This window comes from Megalopta genalis, chromosome 4 (genome assembly GCF_051020955.1).
Source record: "Megalopta genalis isolate 19385.01 chromosome 4, iyMegGena1_principal, whole genome shotgun sequence".
In the NCBI taxonomy this organism is placed as follows: domain Eukaryota; kingdom Metazoa; phylum Arthropoda; class Insecta; order Hymenoptera; family Halictidae; genus Megalopta; species Megalopta genalis.
In genome coordinates, this window is record NC_135016.1 from 15,305,886 (window position 1) to 15,323,054 (window position 17,169).

General features: G+C 35.3%; 1 protein-coding gene across 4 annotated transcripts in view; it reads right to left on the reverse strand.

The window, feature by feature from the left end:
- The window catches only part of LOC117217425 (uncharacterized), a 367,343-nt gene extending 355,023 nt beyond the window's left edge, over positions 1-12,320 (reverse strand). For 2 of the 4 annotated variants that reach the window (XM_033465133.2, XM_033465059.2), the window contains exon 1: positions 11,824-12,307. In XM_033465133.2, the coding sequence (XP_033321024.2) occupies positions 11,824-12,003 (180 nt within the window). In that variant the 5' untranslated portion in view covers positions 12,004-12,307. Of the gene's footprint in view, positions 1-11,823 lie in introns of all 4 variants that reach the window. The other 2 variants (XM_033465211.2, XM_033465290.2) reach the window with 2 other exon arrangements.
- Between the last annotated feature and the right edge of the window lie 4,849 nt (positions 12,321-17,169).

Below are 17,169 nucleotides of genomic sequence, written 5' to 3' on the forward strand. Positions count from 1 at the left end.
GACTATAATTGTTTGAATGTATGAAGCATGGAAGATGAATGGAAACGCGATAGTTCACCACAGAAATTTAAACAGACGTTTGATACTTTTAGGACATCAATTAGTTAGTCGCGTGATCCCATTCGATGAACAAGTCAATGACAAGAGAGCAATACGATATGGTTGACAGCAGAATATATACATATAACAGTAACAAAGAATCATTGAGCTCCTCGAGAATAGAAGCAGCCATCGAGAAGTTGCAAAAGTTATAGGATGCAGCCAGAGCACTACCAATGATTTAAGAAGGAGATATTAGGAAACGTAGAGTATATGCCGTCATCGTACAACAAATATTCTAGACGATTGACAATCGCGTAAAATTGTCAAAAATACAAGAAACGGATAAATGTACAGTGGGCATAAATTGTTTCGGATCATACTGTCAGAAATCGTTTACATGATATGGGTTTTTAATTTCGGAAAGCCAAAGCAAAACCATACCTCACAAAGAAGCATAAGAGGGAACGCCTAGAATGGTGCAAAGATCGTGCTCATTGGACAGGGGAGGACTGGCGGAACGTAATATTCAGCGATGAGTCACGTGTATGCGTTGGCAGAGGAGATGATGCATGGATATTTGTATGGCGAAGGTCGAATGGAAAGTTTCATAGAGATTGCTTGAATTTTAAACAGAAATATCCACAATCTTTCATGATTTGGGGTTGTATGATTGACACAGGAATGCGCAAATTATGCATTCTCATTCAAAATGTCAATTCAGAATCATACATTCGTATTTTAGGACATTTTTTCATTCCTAACATTGAACACTGGTTCGTGGATTCATTAAATTTTACTTTTCAAAATAATAATGTCAGCTGCCATCGCAGTAAAAGACTATTTACGACATGAAAACATTAAAACAATGAAGTGCTCAGCGAACAATCATATCGACGAAACTCAAAAAGCTCATTAACAAGCAAAAGCCAGGAAACAAAGAAAAACTTCGACAGGCTATCCGAATATCATGAGAAGAAATTTGACCCATGGACCGTAAAAACTTTATTAATTCCGTGCTATAAGTTATACAAGTCGTAATACCTACACGTGGGGAAGTAATAAAATACTAATAATTAATACTGAAATGTTTCATGCTTCGTACAAAGTGCTATTTATTCGGACCGTGATCAGAAACTTTTTTCCATGCGACATTTTGTTTTATTCACTTGTGCGTCGTTGATAATAAATGGAAGTTCCTACTGTTATTTACTTTATAATAAGCTCGCCTTAATTATCCGTTACTTTTAATTACAAAGAATATTATTTTACGCTTCGAGCAATAAATGTTTTTAGTAAATTTCGTACTAACGCGTCTGATCGGAAACTTATTGGCAGGGGTTGTACGAGAAACTTTTTGTTTAATTTCTTTATTGAAGCATATGCAGTAACTGACGGTACAACCGGATAGGGGCAGATTCTGAGTGAAAAATAAGTCGGAAAAATATAATATTTTAGATAATATTTTATCATTTAAGGCTCCGTTTTCGAGAAAAAATAGATTGATAAAATAATACTACTGAATAGGAATCAAATGGCGTGTCTGACCATGACATACCAATTCTACTTTTCGTCGACGCATCTTGCAACTCAGTTTTCTCGAAAACGAAGCCTTAATTGAAAAAATGTTGCACTTTTTTTTTACTTATTTTTTGTACCACCAATTACATGATACTCTGTATATTATGGTAGAGATCTTGAAGAAATCTTGTCATTATTACGAAATAGTATGCATTTGTCGCAATTCTAGTGTTAAGTATGCGGAGAGCTCTCATAATTAATTTAATTTGTATGTAGAGAAACTATGATTATGTGTGAATAACTTCTAACTCAGTTAACTTTTATACAACTTTTAAAAAAGTGTCATTTGATATAGAGATATCAACGTAATCGAATATTTTATGTTACATCCTTGGTATAGAAGAATAGGAACACGATAAAAATAATGCACTTCAATTCAGTATTCAAAAAATATTGAAAACATTTTTCCTTCAGCTTGTAAACAAATCTGGACAATTTGTGAAGAGGAGATACGATTATTCGAGCCTGTCGGCTTGTTTTTATAGTTGTTGATTATAAAAGTGCAATTATAAAAGTGAGCCGCGATGCTGGAATCATCGTATCTTTTCTTCCCAAATTGTCCACTTTTGTTTACAAGCTGAAGGACAATTGGGGTGAATTTACATATGTACATATTTAGTAAAGTCAGGTACAAGTTAACACTGAAACGTTGAAGTTTTACTATTAATTTTCGTATAAGTGTATCTCTGCATTTAATTAGTAGACATATTTTTTCCTTCTAAATTCATTTACTCTAATATCGGTTAATCACTTTAATTTTATCTAATGACTAGATTGCAAATTTTATGCATTTATGGCAAATATGTATGATTGAAATATGAAACTGTCAAGTTATATGAAGAATTTTAATAATCTTATACAATTTTCAAAGCATCAAAATTATTAAGAGAAACTATTTATTTCTATTTAATTTATATTTCCCACAAACTTGTTGAAAAATTTTTATTTTGCATAAAGATCCGCAGTCTACTGATGACATTTATAATTCGTGACAAAAATGCCACAAATTTATAATACTTAATTGTTTCTTATATCGTAAAGGACGTGTTGCTTTTCCGAATCGCTTATTTTAAAAAAATTTCTCTCAATTATAGTCTAATCGCATGAAAAGACTTGAAATAGTACTTTCAAAATATATCCAAACTGTAAAAGTTTCTGTTCAAGAAATCTCACTTGCACTAATGGCAACGAAACATAAAATTTTAACCCTCGAATGGCGGACTTTTCTGACGAAATATAGCTTTTTATTTATCAATTTTTTCAACATATTTTTTATGGTATTCCTTCTAGATCTTTTTCTACTAGCATTGTCGAAACATGTGAAAACTGAAATTAGTTGTCAGAAACTTGACATTCAGATATCAATTTTTCCAATCTGGGTCCGAATGGAACCTGCGCCCGTCGTTCGAATGTTAACTGTTGATACCGCGCTAAACAAGAAATAAAAGAACAAACATAGAACAGTAGCACCGAAATGACTGTATACACGTCTGTTATGTTCGTTCGAGTATCATATCGTTTGCGCGGAAAACGCAATTGATATAAAAACTCAAACTGAATTTAGAGCATTTTTAATAAACTTGATACTTTGAAATCTTTTACAGTAGAATTATTTACGGAAGAATTGTTTACAAAGGGATAATATTTCGTACATGTTAAATGAATACGATGAAAGACAATATTTATGAAAGATGCTAATAAATTCTTAATTGTCGAAAAATTTATAAAAAGTTTAAGTAGTACGACAAACTATCAGAACATTTATTTCTGAATACGCAGAGTCATGGTATAACCGAACAGGAACTGATTCTACGTCATAAAATAAGTCCAAGAAAAAGAATAACATTTTTTGATTTAAGACTTTGTTGTCGAGAAAACTGCGTCGCCAGACGCGCCACTTGATCCCTATTTAATAGTATTATTTCTTAAGCTCAATTTTTCTCGAAAACGGAGCCTGCAATGAAAACAACTTATTCCATATTTTCGACTTATTTTTTTTATGTAGAATCAGCATTCATTCGGTTGTACCACCAGTTACATGACACCCTGTAAACGTAGGAATGATTACATTTTTCTTCATATGAGTGTCTTTTCTCGCCCTAGGCTTCATGAAAAAGTAAATATATTCAACTTTTTATTAATAAATTTTTCATATACATCGAATTGCATTGTTACCGTTGTCTTTATCTTCATTGCAAAGATTTTGCAGGATAAACAACATTTGCAGCTTAATTTCTTGAATCGAATACTTTCTGCAACGTTTGCATTCTAGCCCACAAGTATTTTAAATTGTTTATTTTATCATTCAAACATGATACAATTAAATTTTTGTTCCACGAAATTTCAAAATATCCGCTCAAGTTTCTAAGAGTACAAACTTAAAATCAAATATAGGAATTTTATTCAGCAAAGGAAATTCATTATTTGAGTAACGGAATACGGTGAACCAACAGTGAAAGAACGCTTGACCCACACGTTTTTCAAAATGATCGTTATGTAAACCCTTGAATGTATAACCATTACCGTAATCGAGCAATTTTACCGCCAAGTTCGCACAACCTTAGCATTTCTTAAATGTATAATATAAAATTTGGCAAAAAATACGTCAAACAATGAATGAACACTCGAATAGATAAATTTTTACAAAGTGACATACATATATTAGAAATCCGTATCTGTTTAATAAAATTACTGAATAATTTTAATGTTTCATATAATATGGAGAATGTTCGTGTACTGAACACAGCCGCAATACACACCGCGACAAAACTATGAGACATTACTGAATTTCTAGTGTTTCTTAAAACCACGAACATGTACAAAGTTTTTGTACATGAAAGAGTATTCGTTTCTGCAATAACGTATAACAAATCGATTAGTATTCGTGCTGTTTTACAGTAATGGTAACAGTTTATAAGAAAAACGAGTGCGACAAAACTATAAGACAGGTTGGGTTTTCCGTAAAAAATCAACACATAAAATTCTTCTTCATAATAATGTGTATTTCTACCCTACTTTTTTACTACTTGCAACATTTTTTGTGGTAAAGATTTATACAGTTTTTTAATTGTATTTTGTTTCAAATTCTTCCACGTATCCTCAATACACCGTTTTAATTCTTTTATAGCGTTAAACTGTTTTCTTCTTTAGCATACTTCCTCAGCTGGCATTCCCGAACAGTTTTCAATAATATTCAAATCCTGCGATCTTGCTGGCCACGGTAAAATATCTATATTTTTATCATCGAAATAAGCTCGTGTTATTCTCGCAGTATACACAGCTGCGTCATCGCGTTGAAAAATATACTTTTGCTTAGCTATTTTTTAGCATATTCCGATAGTTACCTGTTATCGATATTCACGTACATTCCACTATTCATTTTTGTAGAAACAAAAATATCCGTCTTTCCATAATATCCTATAGCTACCCACATCATAATACCACCGTCATCTATTTGCCGCCTGATCCTCAGATCAGGAAAATAATAATTTGGGCCTAATTTACGCTTTCTATCAGAAAAGATTACTTTCTTCCACTTTTTACGCCAATGTATCCGATGCTCTGGAAATTCCAATCTGGATTGTTTGCGTTTATCAGTTAGTGGCGGTTGCTTCTTCATTTTAAGCATTTTCAAATGCTTAGAACCATTTATTATTAATTACTAATAAATAATTATTTAAGTTATTAATAATAACCATTTATTCCGCTGCTATTTGCCATCTCTTAAAATCTGTCACCTTTCTCGCAGAGTTCTTGATTTTGAACGACCACCTGGTTTCTTTTTAACATATCTTTCTTTTTTTTTCTAAATAGTTATGAACTACACATATATCTCCCTAATATATGGATAATTTTTCGCACTGAATAGCTTTCCTTCTCCAAATCATTAATTACGTTGATCTCCGTTGCATATAGTTTTTTCCGTGTAGCATTTTGTACGATTATACAAAAACTATTGCACACACAATATCACTTTAAATACTGCACGACTAATAACAACAATTGGAAACGAAAATCTCTTTTCGTAGTGTTTACTTTGTCGGTTTACCAGAGACTGTTTTATAGTTCTGTCGCGGATCGAGTAACATATTTAAATCTGTTGCCTCAATTTTCGAGACCGCTGACGTACGTATTTCATACAACTGAGCGACATGCTTCTTCAGAGTGTGAACAATAATATTACCAATAAAAGAAAAAGACAAGTTAATTAAAATTAATGTTTACAACAAGAGCTTCACATAAGAATGTATTCTTTTAAAAAGAAGTATTATTGTGATGCAGTGACAGTCATATGTAGACAACAAATCTGAATTTATGACATAAACGAATTGGTGAAATATAAAATATTGAAATGATTAGAAAGTTTTTCAAATAACGTGATACCATTTCCAATCTAGCTAATTTATTAACGGAAGAAATACATTTCCGTTTAACACCGGTTATGTTGCAATCGAGATAGAAAATTTGTTGCGTAAAGGTTCATAGTCACAAGATAAATAAACGATTCAAATAATCTTTTAACACGGTTAGCAGTTTTTGACAAGTGTACTCGTCGTAACACAAAATATTGCCATTTCTTCACGATGAGTATACTCGTTAAAAACGGCTAAGTAGTTAAGAAATATATATAGGGTATTTATTTTATCGTGTGCACATTGAAATATCTTCGTTATCTTCGCTCATATAAAAAAATGTGTTCAGACATCTTTGTTCAGTTCAAAGCTAAGAATATTATAATGCATGTTTTCCTTTCTCTACAGGTTATATTCTGTCAAGTATTGTAAGATCATCGCTATTTCGTGCACATTAACAAATTCAGCGCCTTTCCTTCCGATTAGCTCGCGTTATGATATTCTATGAAACCTGCGAATACCATGTTTTAATAATACTTGTTAAAATTTTGTTGGGTAACAAGTAATATCAAAATGCATTATTTTGTGATCGCCGAATTACTTAAAATTGTTTTATAGAGAAGAATATATTTTTAAAACTTTATATCGTCAGACACAGGTCACTGGCGCAATCCGAACGGAAAGTATACAGTGTCAGTCACCGGTGTTAACCCCTACTTTTTATAATGCATCTCTGAGATGCACATCAAGACGAATTCAACGACTTCTGACACTATGGCCTTTAAGCGACTTTTAAAATATAGGACCTGACATATTTTTTTATACCAGCAAAAGTAACGAATACATTTCAATGTGCAGGATAAAATGAACACTCTTTAGACTTTGATAGTCCCTATTAATGTATACAAGGTATCCAGAAAAGTTGGTATCATACTTATATTATGTGCTACTATGGTCAAATAGATGAAAAAGGTTCATACAAACTTACGTCTAAAATGTTTGATTGAAAAGAAATAAGTTGTCAAAGAAATTTATGATTTATTGTAGCAATTATAAGAAATGCTTCCACTGCAAGAATGCAGACTTTCATTCGTCGAATTAGTGATTCTCGAACTCTTTCAAATATTCTATTTGTATCGGAAATAATAGTAAATGCATTTTGAGTACATTTCCGATACTGATCTTCTTTCTATCGTATTTTTATAAACCAACACTTATAAATTTTGAACAGTTAAATCTCTTCAATACAGCATTTTCGAACACAAAATAGGAACATTTTTCATCTTCTTGACCCCAGTAACACATAGTATATGATTGGTCCCAACTTTTCGGAACACTCTCGTGTATTTTACAAAAATATTGTATTTAAACAAAATGTGAAGAAAATCATACATACAGGGTGGCCCATTGAAATCGATCTAGTCAAGTATCTTCGAAACCGTCGACGACATTGAAAAATGTTTCAAACGAAATTTTAATGGTTTTAGGGGTCACGTAAACTGACACAAATAAAATTTTTCTAGGCGAATGCGTCGCGGACATGTGAAAGTCAAGTTTATATTTCTAAATGGAATGATAAAATTTTTATTAGACTAATCGAGTCAGCTCGCCATTCTCTTCATAAAAATACTAAGGTATTTATCGCGAAAAACCATTGGTTTAGAAGATATCTGAATTTTAGTATCTTTTAGAGAAAACAGTAAATCTTTGCATTCAGGCTGACGGTCGTACTTTTGAACACGAATTTTAGATAGGCGAATGCTAACACTATGCATTATAAGAATTGAAATATCTTTTAAATCAATAACTTTTCGCAATAAATGCCTTAGTGTTCTTATAAAGAGAATGACGAGCTGAATCGACTAGTATAATAAAAAATATATGATTCCATTCAAAAAAATAATGTTGATCTTCATATGCCCTCGACGCGTTCACCTAGAAAAATGTTATCAATATTTTCAAAGATATTTGACTGGATCGATTTAAAGAAGTCACCCTGTACACAGTATAATTATAACGACTTAAACACTTTCGCAAGAGACTGCAACAGCTAGCCGGTTAAGGAAGAGGAAATCACTCAAAGCTGTGCAACATATAGATGCTCATACTGCTATCGGGTAACATAAATTTAGAATGAAGCCGGCTCTCCACTGGTTAATGAAGCGGGCTCGCGTAGTAATATTAAGAATGGAGGTTGATTCATTTGTGTTCTTGCCCTTTTCGATAAGGCTGAGCAACGGGTTGAAAAGAAAGAAGCTGGAGCAAATCAATGACTTTAAAAGATTACGTGTTTCACGGAAAGGTCGCCGCATCCATTCATTCATGAATTCCCGCCTCGGTTTTTCGAACCGCCACCGGCGGCTCAGCCGGTCCGCGGATTTTCTTTATTAAATTGATCAATAATTTATTCGCAAACCGTGGAAGCTTCCGGCCATCATTGAATTGCAAACGTCTGGCGACAAAAGTGGAACGAAGAGGAACGGGCGGAAACTATCACGTGGAGATCGAAAGAGGATCTGAAGAAAGAACGCGGACGAGGCTGAGCAAGGAGACAGTCAACTGGAGGAAGTAGGATCAGATAATTTTCAAATCACGAAAATTCGCTGGAAAACGCGAAATCGCGTGAAATTCTCGGGTGTAAACGAATGGTGGGTGGGGTTGGGGCAGGGGTGGCAATAGTAAATCGACTTTTAAATATTAAGACGATTTCGCCGAGTAATTCGCTTTAACCCTTAGTCGGCGATGGCTATGGCAAATTTTACAGTACCGTCAAATGTTTACTCGCACTGACAATGGATGAATCATATTCTGTTTTGTAATTTCGATATTGGTTTTATAGTATTATACTTTCAGATTTCATTTGCTTTGTATCAAATTAGTGTCTTATAGCTTTGATAATTTTCATTTTTATTATTCTTTCATAATTTTGTACCTGACATAGTTCGAACGCGCGTATGCGGTTTCGACAATTTTATTTTATTTCGTTCGTTCGAAATTTCTCGGTTTTTTTATAGTTATATTATAATTAATAGTTTTGTTATAATTACTGTATTTATGTTATTGTGATTAAAGATAATACAATATATATTATAAATAAAACATTAATTATTAGTAGTTACTAGTTAATCAATTATTAATTAGTAATATATATAATATATATAATAGTAATAGTAATATATATAATAGTAGTAATATATATATATATATATATATATATATATATATATAGTATATAAATGTAATATATATAATAAAGCGTAAAAGAAATAACTGTATGTGCTAGGTATTTTAATTATTAATTAGTAATTAAAATACCTAGCACATACAGTTATTTCTTTTACGCTTTATTATATATATTACATTATGTGTAATGTATGTAGTATAATAAAAAAAACAAACGCACGAGCTAGATGTTTTATTTGTGCGGGATATCAAAACAAATATAGTAATTTTTGTGACAATTGTAAAAATTGTTTGTCTTTCGAATTTACGTGCACAGCATCTTGCTTTTATATTCCTCCGTAGTAATCATATTTACGCACACGCAAGAATTAAAACTGTATATGTCATTAAATAGAAAACTAGGAATAGCCGTAGGAGTCAGAATTGACCAAGCCACCGCCCGCTGTCCGAGAATGGTTAAACCGGGAATTTCGGAAGAATCGAAGCGTACGATCGGATTAACTCGCGACGAAAGAAATAATGAGGGCTACTTTAGCAGACAGTTGTTACAGTTTTCAGCTTCGATAATTATGTAATTCCGATGAAAAATGTTTCACGGACAGCGGCACGCCTCGTTAATTAACGATAATGAGCACGCGCTGAAACGAAACTGGAAAGATGAAAAACCGAGAAGAAAAACGGCAAAAGCTTCTCCCACTTTCACGGCTAAAGCGTGCACTTTGTTTGCGTTACGCTGAAACAAAGATCAAGTACGTGGACACGAACGGTCGTTCGGTGCAAAGTGACATGGACAACTTTGAAACGAACCTTAATCTGATCTACTGCGAAAGCGATCGAATAAAGAGAAGGCTCTTTAAAGAAAAGAACCGGACACTCGAGGATCACCCATGAATATCTGCTGCAAACATCTTACCCACCGACCTGCAACTCGTGCAACCAACCGTTAAAACAGCCCATTTACTGCACGAATGCAACAGATTTAACCTGCGGAGCCGAAAATATGAAATTTACCCGGACACATCCCTGACCTCCGAAGACCATGTCATAGACACTTTAACCCTCAGCCTGCCAACCCTGGATCACATTTAATCTCTAAAGTATGTAAACAATGTTACGCTCACTAAACGCAGTTCCTATCTGTATTCAGCATAGAGGCGAACAGCAAAGTGCCGCTTTAACACTAGATTTACAAAATCCGTCAAAATGACGGCTCACTAATTCTTTAGTTTACGATTATTCAGATTGTAAAGATACATTTACGAGTTATCTGTTCGATTCCACATATTACATTCGGCAAACATCGCAACAACACACGTTAAAAGTCACGATAAATATCTTATCGCATCTTTCAGTTAAATTAACATAAAACAGCTGTTTTCAGTGCTCCGTAAATATATTGTTAAGAAACTACTATTAAGTATATAATAGTGACAATGACGAACAAAAAATAATGTTCCCATATTTTACATTCTTTTTATTATCTCACCTATTCTTTACATGTATAATATTTTATTTTGACGAACAAAAAATAATTTTCCCATATTTTACATTCTTTTTATTATATTAACCGAAAAACCATTTTTAACACATTCGCTATCAGCGTCATTGGGACTCATAGTTATACTTACTGTATTTATCGTATGAAATACATCGTATCATCATATGAACTATGATAAAAATGCCGAAATAAAATAATATTACAATACGATACATATTACGGTACAATATATTATATCATAAAATAAATCTCATGTTCCTTGCGTGAAACATAAAATCGTGATCGTCACACATGTGTGACGCTGATAGCGAACGTGTTAAGGTGACTTATTAGTGCGGGTCCAAAACTACCCTAGATCGGCTTCCTGCGTCCTGACGGATGGTCGACCTTCCGCGGGTTAAGCTATCCGTGGAAAAACTCAGTTGTACCAAACGATATAACCGAAAAATTTCACGCACAATTGTACAGAGCCTGTCGCTAATGACCTTGCAGTCGATGCGACACTAAAACCCAAAGGAACAAGAAGGGGCTGCAAGGAGAGCAGAAAACAAACGATAGTCGTTGGACATAGTACAACGAATTTCGTCGGGCAGTCATCGAAACGCGGAAACAAGTGTTCGATAAAGCCGCGGTCGGAAAGGAATCCGAAGCACGACAGTACAAACAAAAGAATAGCGTTCGAGGTAGATAAGCACTCGTCAAACCTCGACCATCGGGTTCCGGCAATTGGTCGCTAATGAAATAGACCGTAGTACCATGGTTCGGAAAGAACCGTCACCCCCCTGAACGAATGTCCACGCGTAAACAACGAAACGCATTAGCAGGAGGTTGTCGGTGCACCGGAGCGACGGAAACGGCTATCAGCCGTTCGGGGTGTCTAAATATTTACCGTCGAACCGTTTTCCCGCGACGCAAGAATAAAAAAAAAACAAAAAAAAGGGTGGCGTGCGAGGGTTGGAAGGGCACGGAAAAGAGAAAAAGAAAAAGGGAGCAAAGAGGGGGCAGAGGGAGAGACGGGGAGAAAGAGGTAGAGAGAATTGAGCTATCAAAACAAACTTCGGGGGACAAAGAGGTCAACGGACCCGAGAAATTCGGAGGAACGAATGGCCGAACGCGGACAAAAGGTCCGCGGACAGCACGGAACGCTTCTGCTGGCCAAAATCCTGATACCTGGGGATGATAGACGGCGGTGGTCTTGCCGAAGGAATTGCCATCTGCTCGGATGCCCGGGGTTGGAACCGAGAACTCTGCCTGCAAGTTCCTCGGATTAATCGCGATCTCCGGGCCAGTTTGGGTCTTCCTGTTCCCCTGGGGCCCGGCGGAGGGTCCCACGCTCGGGGCCTTCACCATCGTCGTGGCCGCACCCCGCGAGATTCCGACAGCCTCCCTCGGTCCTTCGGTCCTGATGCACGCGAGAAAACAGAGGATCCACGCACTCGCACCCGCACCCACGCACCACAGCCGAGCCAACCGAGAGAACACGCCGTGGCCTGTGGCTCGAACGCCGGTTTATCGATCTGTCCTTCTCTTGTTTCCCTCGAGGAACGCGAGAACCAAAGAAACAAGCCCCTTGGTCCTGACGGTAGGACCTAGGAGTACCCGAAAAGGTGGCACTCACCACCCAGCGTCCTCGTCGACTATCTCGACGCTCCGTTCCCTCCCTCGCACGTACATCGTCTCGTTCTGCCGACCTACCCCGACCACCCCCGAGCATCCCTACCAGAGCAGACGGCAGCGCCACCCGGACCAACCTCGAACCATCCGAGAGATTCTCTCTCGACGAGAGAGGTCTCGCCGACCAGAAGTTCAGCGGATGCCGCGTGATCCTTGGGGTCGAGGCGCGGGGCTGCGCGGCGGGGCGCGGAGGGGCGCGGAGCGGCGCGGAGGGACATGGAGGGTTGCGAGGGGCGCGCAGAGACGGCAGCGGGGCGGACGCCTACGCGACCGGGGACAATTTCATTCCGCTAATGAATGATGCGTGAATGTTTTCATTAATCCCGTCCCATCCGAGCCCGTGGCGGGGGGGGGGGGGGGGGGGCGCTTAATGTTTCGTTTACGCGAGTCGTTCCACCGCGGACACGGAATTTAATAACCGCACCGCGCCTAGAACCTCCACGCGTTTTTCCTTTCGTCGCCGAACCTGTAGGGTGCTCGATGAGAGAATAAGACACTCGACGCGTGTCTCGTAATTGTCCGTACAGGGTGTTTCAGGGTTGAACCGGCAACTTTATATACATATGTGGATTTAGGATCGTGAAGCAAACAAATTTTTCCTCTGGAAGTATACTCGTTGATGCTTCATTCAAGAGATATTTATTACTAAAGTTGCAGGACTTAATAATCTACGCTATCGAAATAATTGGATAATAATAATAATTCTTAGGTATACTACTGAACAAAATTGTTGTATTGATTACTAAAGATAACTGTGATTACTGGACTACGGATTTTATGGATTTCTGACAGAAATGATTAGGTCTAATAAAAAACTATGAAGACGTCAGAGGGATTTGAGAATATTTTCATATTATGTACAACTCTTTCAAGAGATTGAAATAGAGTAGACATTTTTTCATGAGGTTTACGTTTCTTACAATGAGGTTAAACGATTTTTATTTTGCATAAAGATCCGCAGACTAGTGATTTGAGTCTATAATTATTCCGACCACTGAATATTATTCAAGAAAATTGTTATTCTATTATTCAAGATAACTGAAATTATTACATATGTTGTCCAAAATGACTATCTACGACTTGGAAACAAGCATTCCATCTATCAATGATAAAGCCTGTTAATAACATTCAAACATTACAATTCAGAATGGTGCAAGCGTGTAATAAAATGACAATATAACAGCCACTTCTCCTGTCATTGATTGGTGCAATGCTTGTCTCCAAAACTGGAGATTGTCATTTTGGACAACATATGTATTAATTACACTTATCTTTAATAATATATAGGACAATTTTCTCCAATAATATTCAGTAGTTGGAATAACTATAGGTTTAAAGTAATTTTTACGTTTTTAGTGATTTTTAATCAAAAACAAAATAAAACATCAGATTTGTATATTTCTATATTAATAATATTCAATTGGCCACAATAATATACATATTAGGTCTACCGGAAAGTTCTGTCCGTTTTTGAATTGAAATATAATACAATTTTCATACATTTAATAATATTTATTGTAGAATATACTTTCCATCGTTACTTATGACTTCTTGTCAGCGTGATGACAACTTGTAAATGCCATTTTTAAAAAATGATTTATTTTTAGAGGCGAAGAACTCAACTAGTGCTTGGTTGACATCAGCTTCAGTTTTGAATTTTTTTCCTGTCAAAAGTTTTGCAAAGAGAGAAACAAGTGATAATCGGAGGGTGCTAGGTCTGGAGAGTATGGTGGATGTGACAGAATTTCCCAGCCTGGCTCTGCGATTTTCTGACGAGTCGCCAAAGCAGCATGTGTTCTGGCATTATCATCGGTAGCCATGTTATCACGATCGCGTCTCACCTAATAATGACATGAGACATCTTAGTTTCAGTTTATTTAGGAGAGTACATGCGTGTAAATGCAATGATAAAGAGAGATAATCATATATATCTCAAATCAACATGTGCATATGGATTGAAACTTGAAGTGACACTATCGGACAGAACTTTCCGGTAGACCTAATATATAATTTTTTTTAATTTTTGCTTGAGCATTGGTAAAAATGTAAAAGTTACTGTGAGTTTCTAATCATTCACGGCACTATAAGTGGCCTCCTTTAGCTGTGACACCCTTTATATTTAAAACAAAAACTTAACAAAATATCGTATTTGCATGAGTCAATTTTGTAGTATTTGTTATATAGAAATATACAAATACGATGATATGTTAAGTTTTCGTTTAGGTATCGTTAACAATGTAAAAACTTCTTTGAGTTTATAATCATTAAACTGCGGAATTTATGCGTTTATAACAGAATTCAGTGGTTGCAATTTGAAGTAGTAAACGTATTAGAAGACTTTTCAAATGCCAACGTATTATTGCTAATATGTTCGAATTATTAACCCTAGAAAGATAACCATATGACAACGTACGTAAAAGATAACCATACGCTTCAGAGGCGCATGCTTTTCTAAGGCGTCAATTTTATACTAACAATGGATATTTATTTAAGTTAATCTCGTCATTTTAAAGGTTTGGCATTCTTGTAAAAATAAAATGCATTTATATTATATTTTTTTATATTTTAAGTAATTTTAAACTTAAATCACTAGACCTCTATGAAAAATTAACAAAAATCAACAGTCTTCGGTTTATGGGAACAAATCCCGTAAAATATCACAAAGAATAGTGTTTTATCCTTACAAACTAGAAAGGAAGAACGTTCCATTCGACTTCTATTTATTGCGATTAGTACAGACAATTTTTATTTTGCACGCAAGTCCGCAATTTAATAATTATGCACATCACTATATATGATAAACCTGATTTATTTTGATAGCATACATTACTAAGTACTAGAACTTTAGTAATAATAAATATTTCTGGAAGGAAGCATTTGCGAGTACAACCTACGCAAGAAAAATTCGTTTGTTTTGTGGTTCAACTTCATGTCTAAAGTTTGTCGGTATAACCCTGAAACACCCTGTATTTATCGCGATTCAACGTTTAGTGCCGCGTCGGTCATATATGGGTGACATTTATTTTCCACAAGTATTCAAAATTCATAATTATTTTAATACGTCGGAACAAACTGCATGCTACTAAAGATGTTTGGAATGTAAAGGAAATGAAGTAGCCTCCTCTGTGATAAATTTTTACGTTCTCCAGTTTCATTGATTAAATTAGGGTAGAACTACCATGACTGAGACATTATTGTTATCCAAACATTTGTGAATCTTTTTGTAACAAGATTATACTTGGTTTTTTAAGTATATTATCAATATCTAATCACACGTAATTGCAGCCACTACCAGTTAACCTCCGGCCTGCGGTTACCGGGTTATTTTGACTGAGGTTATTTAAATTATCATCTGATTAGTCAATTTTCTGTACATCAGCGAAATAATGGGTGTTATACTATTAAGAAACAACAGAAAGACTAATAAATTTACATGAAATATCTTAAAAAATATGCCTCGTAAAATTGATGAATACAGCTGAGAATCGTCATGAACATCGTCAATTGTATAGTTGTAAAAGCAATCCGCCACCCGAGGGTTAATACGTAGCTATGGCAGACAAGTAATTCTTTTGTACTCTTGAAAGTAATATTTTTTCTTTTTTCTTATTTCAAAGTCATCTTATTTTTTTTCATCATAAACCTATATTTTTTATTTCGGAATCATATTTTGTAACTTTGAAGTAACAACGGCTTACAATGTTTGCACTTCTGTGCATGAAAGCTTACGCGCGAAATTCTATAAAACAGTTTGCATTTGGCGTTAAACGTAGATGTACGTTGCATTTGAAACATTCTATTTTTGGTATATGGAACGTAGAATACGATTCCAAAATAAAAAATATAGGTTTATGATAACACGAAACAAGGTGAGCTTGAAATAACCTTGAAAACGCATTAAAAGAACTAATAGTGCCATTTGACTTCCCACACGAAATACTAAAGGACGTGCGCCAGTTTGTTTTCTTTTTTAAATTACGAGATTACGAGATTTTTTACAATCTCAACTTAAACAGAAGTCAAGTAACGAAATCAAGTAAACGTAGGAGAATCTCATTTATACCCTGCGTTTTTATAGTAAAACGACTGATCTTTTGAATGTTTCAAACTAGAATTATATAGATAAATCGTTCAGTCTTTTTATTATTTTGTCGTAAATAAAAGTGTCCGATTTATGGCAGTTCTCTTCTGCTTTGATTTTATGGAAATATTTAGGGTAGATTCTCTACAAATGGCGTGTTAAGCTCGATTCTCATTATCCGTTTACGACAGGATTCGGCTCAGGCGAATGCATCCAGCATTTATACTTTGGGACAAATGATGGCACGTTTAACTAAAAAGTATGTGTAGCAATAAATGAACAAATGAATGCTTAATATTTTGCGGCTTCTCCTTTCCATTTAATAACTGCGATCATTCTCTTCAGCAAAGATTTATAGAGTTTTTTAATTAGAGTTGCTCCCACTCATCCTGAACATATTTTTTTAAATCAACAATTTTTCCAAATTGTCTGTCATTTCCATGTACAGTAATTTCTGTCACGTTGTACCTCAGCTTGGGAACAGAAGTGAATAATTTGGGAAGAGGAGATACGATTATTCGAGTCTTGCAATTATAAAAACTAGTCGCGAGGCTCGAATAATTGTATCTCCTCTTCCGAAGTTGTCTATTTTTGTTTCCAAGCTAAAGGACAATGTCGGAGAAATTACGGTACAGCTCGGTCAAAATCTCCTCAACAATTTTTAATGGTATTAAGATCGGGTGACCTTGCCGGCCAATCCAAAACGCGAATTTCTTCTCGAGCAATGTACTTTTTTTACTACTTTTTCAGTATATTCTGCG